Source organism: Melanotaenia boesemani, chromosome 7, assembly GCF_017639745.1.
Source record: "Melanotaenia boesemani isolate fMelBoe1 chromosome 7, fMelBoe1.pri, whole genome shotgun sequence".
Taxonomy (NCBI): Eukaryota; Metazoa; Chordata; class Actinopteri; order Atheriniformes; family Melanotaeniidae; genus Melanotaenia; species Melanotaenia boesemani.
In genome coordinates this window covers 22,595,231-22,602,787 of record NC_055688.1, presented here as the reverse complement: position 1 = coordinate 22,602,787, position 7,557 = coordinate 22,595,231, and the positions used below count along the sequence as shown (strand labels likewise).

The following is a 7,557-nucleotide window of genomic DNA, read 5'->3' as shown; positions in this document are numbered from 1 at the left end:
TTGGACACATCTGGCTTTCCGTACTGATGAGCGGTGTAGACTGATGTGTGAGTAGCTAACCATCACTCTTTTCATTCGTATATCTGAAAATGCAGATCTTACCTTTATTTTAAAAAAATACTAATAATACTAACGTATGTATCTACAGTTGGAAAATTTAATTTAATAACTCAAATGGCGGAGAGTTGTTATAATCGTTTTAATCATTTTAGCTTTCGAAGCTTTCCAGCTAACGTTCGCATCATGAACGTTAGCTACATCAACGCTAATTTTAGCTTCTAGCATTACTTCAGTTTTGATTAAGTAACAGTCGAACAAGAATAAATTAGCTGCTACTCAAGGAAAGGTTAACGTTTGCTCACATAGTGTGATATAATAATAACAAAGGGAATATGTCTTTTCTAGACAGGTGTATGAGCTGAGGAAGAGCAATAAGTTTAGTTTGCCATAGCTGGATTTGAAGCTAACCTTAATGGTGCTTTGCCTTCTGTTACTAGTAAATTATGGTAGTGTAATAGTGTACCAAAAGGAGAATTGGTGGATCGCTGAACATAATTTTGTTGTTTCAGGTCAAAATGGCAGAGCTGACAACTCTAGAGAGCCTACTGGAAATGGGCTTTGACAGAAACAGAGCGTGAGTGACACCAAATCCAAATATTGATTTTTACCTAATTTTACCTGTTTGAGACAGGCTCCAAGGAAGTGAAAGTGAATCTGTTTAACAATAAAGTAATACATGTTTATTTGTGTAGCACATTTCATGTACAAGATAATTCAAAGTGCTTTACATAGAATAATAGGAGTGTTACAGAGGGGTCCAGAGGAAACATTCAAAAGTACATTCAAAACAAACTTTAAAGAAATAAAAGAAAGTAAATGAAGACAGAAAAGGCTAAAATAAAATAAGATAAAATGCAAGGCATAAAAGCTAAAGTGTGAGGAATTTTAAAACAAATGGCATATAGAAAGAGAGTTTCACCTGCAGTTTTCTGGGTGTTTGTTCCACATGTGAGGAACATAAAAACTGCTTTCTGTGTCTCCATGTTAAGTTCCTTTTTCTGGGAACAAAAAGTAGATTTGACCCCAATGACCTGAGGGATCTAGTTGGTTCACAATGAACAAGTAAATCCTGAATGTATTTTGTCCCTAAACCATTCAGTGTTTTGTAAACTAACAGCAGGATTTTGAAGTCAATGACAAACAGGAAGCCAGTGTAAAGAGGCCAGTGTAAAAAGTCTGAGCACTAGAGTTATACGATCTACTTTCTTGGTCTTAGTGAGGGCTCGAGCAGCAGCGATCTGGACTAACTGCAGCTGTCTGATTGTCTTTTTAGGGAGACCTGTAAGGACAGCATTACAGTAGTCTAGTCTACTAATGCTAATAAAGCACTTTGTGCTGCTTTTGTATGAAAAGTGCTTTGTAAATAAAGTTTGATTTAATTAAAAATAAATGTATGGACATCTGGCACATCCAATATTTAATTTGATCAATGCGTTTGATCAATTTTGGATCGGACTATAGTCTCCTGGTGAAATGGTTATGTAAATTTGTGTGTCATCAGCATAGTTAGGGCAACATATTTAGTTGTTTTTCATAATTTGAGCAATTCGGAGCATGTAGATGTTGAACAGCTGTAACCCCAAGATGGAGCCTTGGGGAACTCTCCAGGTTATTTTTATTGACTCAGATTTATACCTGTAGACACAAAGTAGTCTCTGTTTTTTTTTTAGATGAAATATTTCCACTATCTGAGCTCAAGCTGACAAAGACCGTAACTAGAGCAGTGTCAGTGCTGTGGTGCAGCTGAAAACATGACAGTTATCTAGTGTCAGGAAGTTGTGTAGCTGTTCAAGGACACCTTTTTTTTATAATCTTACTAAGAAAGGGGAGGTTTGGAGAGGGGGTGAGGAAGAAAAAGCTTGTATAAACGTTTCACTGGTATTTTAACCAATATACTGTTTCTTGATAACCTCTGTTTGGGCATTCTTGTTAATAATAATAGCACTCTCAAAGAAAACACAGGAATGATCAGAGCTACATCCATCACTACAACCTTGGAAATATTCAGACTTTTAGAGATGAGTAGATCCACACAGTGTCCTCTGTTGTGCATTTTTTTTATTTCACATGCTGAGTTAGACCAAAGTTATCAAGAACACAACACAATTCATTGGTTTATGTGCTGCAGGTTATCAGCATGAATGCTGAAATCACCAACAATAACTACACAGTCAAAGTCAACACAGATTATTGACTACAGTTCAGAAAGGTTGCACAGTTTTTAGCTGGCCTGTATATATTAATGAACAGCACATGAGAGGGAGTTTATATGGAGAGCCACATATTCAAATGAAGCAAAATTTTTACAAGAAATCTGTTTGCATTGGAGGAAGTCATTAAACACAACAGCCTCTCCACCTTTCATAGTCTGGAGGGGTTGCTTCGACAGGAACAACTAAATCTTTTTCTGTTTAACTAGGTTTCTGTTAAAAACAACAAATCAAGTTTGTGCTTTGTAATAAAATCATTAATTAATCTAAACTTGTGTGCCCGTTGTCTTCCTTTTTCAGGGAGAAGGCTGTGGCCAATACAGGGAACCAGGGAATAGAGCAGGCAATGGACTGGTGAGTTTGGCATACCACAATAACAACATATTGGGTCCCACATGTTCCTTCTATAAATCAGCTGATACGTCTCATTTTTCTGATTCCAGTAATCAGAGAATTAGCCAATTTTATTACAAATTGCGGTGTGCCTCAACTCAACTTAAGTGATTTGATTTAATTTCTTTTAAACTTTTCATTACAGGAATTACTTAAGACCCAGTGCTTAAATCTGAACCACTTCAGCCCAGTTTCCAAGTGACCTAAGCCAGTACTAAATAATGAAACACTTATCAATTTATGCACATTTGTACTTGTAACTTCTCAGCTCTGAAGTCCTGACTCCTGCACACACCAACACATTTCTTCCTTCTCAGAACGAAGTTGTTTGCAAACCCAATGTGCACAGTTGACACATCTGTGGGTTGCAATACATCAGTTCAAAATTCAGTCTTTACATATGAGTAGCATACTGGTCACAGTCTCACACAGTGCTCTAAACACTTACTACCCAGAAGGAAGCTGTGTCTGTCTCTGCGTCATCACAGCTTTACATGCTGCTAAAATGACACACAGCTGATGCCACTCTTGCCTCAGGGACACTGTCTGCAGCAAAAAGTGATGTAGAGAAAAGTGAACTTATATCAGGCAATGAAAAGCTTCCCTTGCTGATCTCTGTCATGTGCTTTCTTCAGGTTAATGGAACATGAGAATGACCCAGACATTGACGAGCCCTATGTGCCTCCTGTGGGGAGTGTTTTGGGGGAAACAGCAGACAGCCAGGCCAGTTCAGACCTGCCAACAATAGAGGGCACTCTGGAAGGTTAGAAACAGTTGTTTTTTTTTTTTTTTTTTGTTGTTTTTTTTTTTAGATAGATGGTGTGATATCGTGATGGAAGCTGGAAATACAAGATTGTACAAGGCACCAAACTGACTTTTTACACAAGGACCATTGATGCTTCTAAATAGCTGCTTCAATCAACTTTACTGCAAGTTTGTGACTGACTCAATAAACTAGTTTTCCCCTTAAATGTTAGACCATACCAACACCTGTTAGGAGTAGGAGTAGGTCCTAACCTTTTCCAAACTGCTTTATCTACATGTAATCATCAGAAATTTTGGAGTTTTGCTGAATGCACCCAAATGGTTGCAGTCTGGAGTGCTGTTGTACATTATTAAATATTTTCTTTCAATAATTATAGTATACGTTTTATACCCCCTGAATAAATCGGGGAGCAGTATTGTTTGTTGTATATGTCATAAATTTACATTGAAGTCGGAGGACCAGAGAGAAACAGACATTTTCAGGGAAGAATCAATAACTTGTAACATACAGTAGATCTGTGATAGGATAAAAATCACATTTCCTTTTAGTTTATACAAAATATGATCCATATATGTTTCTCTGTTTCTTTTCCGCTCTGTATTTGATTTCTTTTCTCACATTTTCTCAACTTTCACTACGGAGGTTCAAGTGATCATTTTGTTAAGTTTGTTAGCCTGTTGGTGTGCTGTGCCAGAGAAAATCTCTTAATTTATGAAGATTTACTGTATTTGTGCTTAGATTTTAATGTTTAATGTTGCTGTGTAGGTTTGATGAGTTACTTTTCCCAGATTTTTTGTATTTCTGCATTGATTTACAGTTGACAAAGATTTATCACAACCATTTAAGTGTGTCTTGTTTCTTTTTCATTTTCTCACATGAACATGTTTGGCTTCAGGAGATGGAGACATGAGCAACTTTATCAATGAGCAAGCTTTAAAGCAGCCAATGACAGAGGAGGAGAGACGCGAACAAGTCAAAAGGTCAGGGTGGCTACACAGTAGTTTAAATTGATGGTTCAAAGTTAATGTGTCTTTCTCTAAAAGTAGCCTGGGTTGGGTGAATAACACTGTTAAAATACTGGCCAATGGTGAGATTGAATGAGCCAAAATGGAAAGGCAAGTAAGTGATTGATGTCCGTGTTTTCCTCTGTTTATCAGGCTAGAAGAGCTGATGCGTGTAAAGCAGGCAGAGAGAAGAGAGCGTGAGCGAGCAGAAGAGGTGGAGAGGGAGAAGCACCGGAGGAAGCAGGGCCAAGAGCTGCAGCAGATGCGCCAAAAGCTGCAAGATGATGAGATGAAAAAACTTGCTGATGCACGCAGGAAAGAGAAGATGGAGGATAAAATGGCTAGGTGAGAAATGATATGTAGATTTGGGTTATGATCACTAACTGTGTATTAGGACTCTATTAAGCTTATGATATGGGAGATGTAGTAAAGTAGTGTAACAATGTTACCCCTATCTTCCTTTTCCAAAAATAACAACCTCAACCTAGGATGTAATCTGATAAGGAGGAAAGTTTATTTTTAGATTACACCATCTGATCAGCTAAAAGAAATCAGTGTGTGCTGAATCACATGAAATCAGAGGGTTTCATCATTCTGGCTGCAACTTTGTAGAGACATTTTTGTGAGAAGATTTATTAATGAACTTATTTTAACACCACAGGGATGTCATGCACACTAGATGTCTGTGTACCTTCTCGCATACAGAATGATATAATTTAATATAACATTAGTATTATTATTATTTGTATTTGTTGGAGAGTTGCTCAGGGGCCCACAAAAATTTCTGGAAAAAATACCTGTGCTGTTTTTTTTTTTTAATTATTTCATAAAAATGACAGTTGGACTTTTTATTCATTATCATTGATTATTTGCTGATTTTTACATTCTTCTCAGACAAAGGGTTAAAGATAAGATTGCCCGAGACCGAGAGGAAAGAGCACAGAAGGTACCGTGGCCACTGATCGTTTTCAGTTTCTTCCCATTAATTAGTGAGGGGGGGAGGGGTGTCCTGTCCTTAATGCTGATTTTGTTGTTTTTCCCTGTGAAGTTTGGAGGTGGAGCACCCACAAGCACGGCTGCCTCATCCCAGCCTGCCCCAACAAGCCCCTCATCACCCACCAGTCAGGGCCCTCCACCTACTAAAAAGGAGTATGATGAGTCCAGAATACAGGTGAAGGCTTCAGACTCATATGTTTTTCTATCTTTCTACTTTCTGTGTCAACTTAAATGTTATGAGAGGTGGTCATGTGACAGCTGTTGAGGCTGAAGCCTGAATACATTGTGCTGCAGTGCATGTCATCAGTCTCATCACCTTTAAGATTTAGCTCCTCTGATTGATTTGAGCTTCGTCTTTATGACTGAATCTTTGTGGTGCTGAAAGATAGGAGCCTCCTAATTCTAGACCCAAAATCCTCTTTGTCTTTTATAGTCTTTTTATAAAGCCAGGAAAATTATTTTTATATTTTGCAAAGTAATGTTTTTTATTTTCTGAATTACAAATATGGCAGATTCACATGGATTAAGTTAATAAACAACTTCTGCCATTATCTTTAATAAAGAGGCTGAGAAATAAGACACAAGACACCCATCCAAAAAAAGAAAAAAAGTCCAGATCATCTTAGTTTCAGGTGATTTCCAAGGATTAGATAAACTCAGTTATGATTAAAACTGTTTTGTATTTTTGTCCCTCTATTTCTATAACTTTTCTCCTTTGTTCTTCAACTTATTCATTCGCAGGTCCGTCTGCTGGACGGCTCCACCATCACAACCGTCTTCAAGGCCCAGGAGCCGCTGGCAGCAGTGCGCGTATACGTGCAAATGAACGGTAACACACCTGAAGGTCAGGACTTCACGCTACTGTCACCCTACCCCCGTCACGTCTACACTGAACTGGACATGGAGAAGCCCCTCAAAGAGCTAGGTGAGCTGTGAATTTGAATAGAGAGCATGTGCTGCTGTATAGCTAAAGGCTGGTACACACATAAGGATTTTTTTTAATCTAAAGAGATTTTTTTATTTATTTGAGACCCCACACATGCAGATAAAAAGTAATCTATTTTGGTAACCATATTATCCTAACAATATACTGTTTAAACTTGGATCACACATTTATTTAAAGTGTAAGCTAAGTTTAACGTTACATCTGAAAAGCAAGTTTCATTTGGACTGTCTCTCACCTTACCTGAACTTTTCTTTCTGCTCAGGTTTGGTGCCTTCAGCTGTGCTGGTTGTTACCAAGAAGTAAGAACAGGACGATGTGCTCTGTGAGCCTACCTCACCACTTCCACTACATCCACACCAGACACCTGAAACAAACTGGTCCAGGAAAAGAGCTGCCATCTGTTAGTATCACTCAATAATACAACTAAAGTAACTAAAACAGAGATGTATTGTAAGGCTGCATTCAGAGATGTCGGAGTTCTTAAAATGTAGATACGAAGAAAAATTTGGTCCCTGAATGCAGCCTCCTGCTGGTCCTGTGGGTTAGTGCGCACATTGAACTGGACAGTGATCAGAGCGCATATAGCCTGCTTCTGACCGATACTTCAACAACACACAGAACAAAACCATTCAGTTTTAACTTCATCCTTACAGCACTACACAAGACCTACTTAAGTGGTTCTGAAAGGGCCTTAAATTTAATCCTCATGATCTTCCCGATTTTGTGACATTACTTTTGACATTTTTTTTAAATAAGTTTAGATATATTGACAGTTGTGTCTACATAGTCAACAAAAACAATAAAAGTGACTTGGAAGACTGAATTTTCAGAAAGTGTCTTGTTTCATTACTTAAATTCTTTATAATCAAAAAAGAACAAACCAGCAACTGATAAACTAATCCTACGAATGTGAGGTCCAACAGAGTTCTTGTCTCATTGTTCTTTTGTCTAGTGTGTGTTAAAACTACAAAAAATGAAAGCATTCACTTTAAACCATGGAGATTATACAATATAAGTAATATACTTAAGCATGCATTTGCATTTAATAAATATGATTATGAAATTAAACAAATTTATTACAGTTAAATGTTCATTTTGAAGATGGTACTTTTATGTCAGGGGAAATAAGAAACACAAATCTAATCTATATTATGACCCTAAGAGCCAGTTGCAAAAAAAAGA

The 7,557-nt window shown here is 37.5% G+C and overlaps 1 protein-coding gene across 4 annotated transcripts; it reads left to right on the top strand.

Annotated features, from left to right (window-relative positions):
* On the top strand, positions 1–7,161 carry ubxn1 (UBX domain protein 1). 4 transcript variants are annotated; one of them, XM_041989383.1, is made up of 11 exons: positions 1–47; positions 570–634; positions 2,571–2,624; positions 3,299–3,426; positions 3,667–3,672; positions 4,325–4,409; positions 4,587–4,778; positions 5,328–5,379; positions 5,482–5,604; positions 6,171–6,354; positions 6,638–7,160. In XM_041989383.1, exons 2-11 carry the CDS (start codon positions 576–578, stop codon positions 6,676–6,678), a joined length of 924 nt encoding a protein of 307 aa, XP_041845317.1. In that variant the 5' UTR covers positions 1–47; positions 570–575; the 3' UTR covers positions 6,679–7,160. The 4 variants fall into 4 exon arrangements, with proteins under 4 accessions (XP_041845317.1, XP_041845319.1, XP_041845320.1 ...); XM_041989386.1 differs by lacking the exon at positions 1–47 and adding an exon at positions 130–134; XM_041989384.1 differs by lacking the exon at positions 1–47 and adding an exon at positions 309–422.
* The last annotated feature ends 396 nt before the right edge of the window (positions 7,162–7,557 follow it).

Bases quoted from the DNA above. Each gene is read 5' to 3' on its own strand.
- ubxn1 (XM_041989383.1), top strand. From the start codon at position 576: ATGGCAGAGCTGACAACTCTAGAGAGCCTACTGGAAATGGGCTTTGAC. The intron at 2,625-3,298 runs GTGAGTTTGGCA...TGCTTTCTTCAG, and splicing joins ATAGAGCAGGCAATGGACTG to GTTAATGGAACATGAGAATG. The intron at 5,380-5,481 runs GTACCGTGGCCA...TTCCCTGTGAAG, and splicing joins GAGAGGAAAGAGCACAGAAG to TTTGGAGGTGGAGCACCCAC.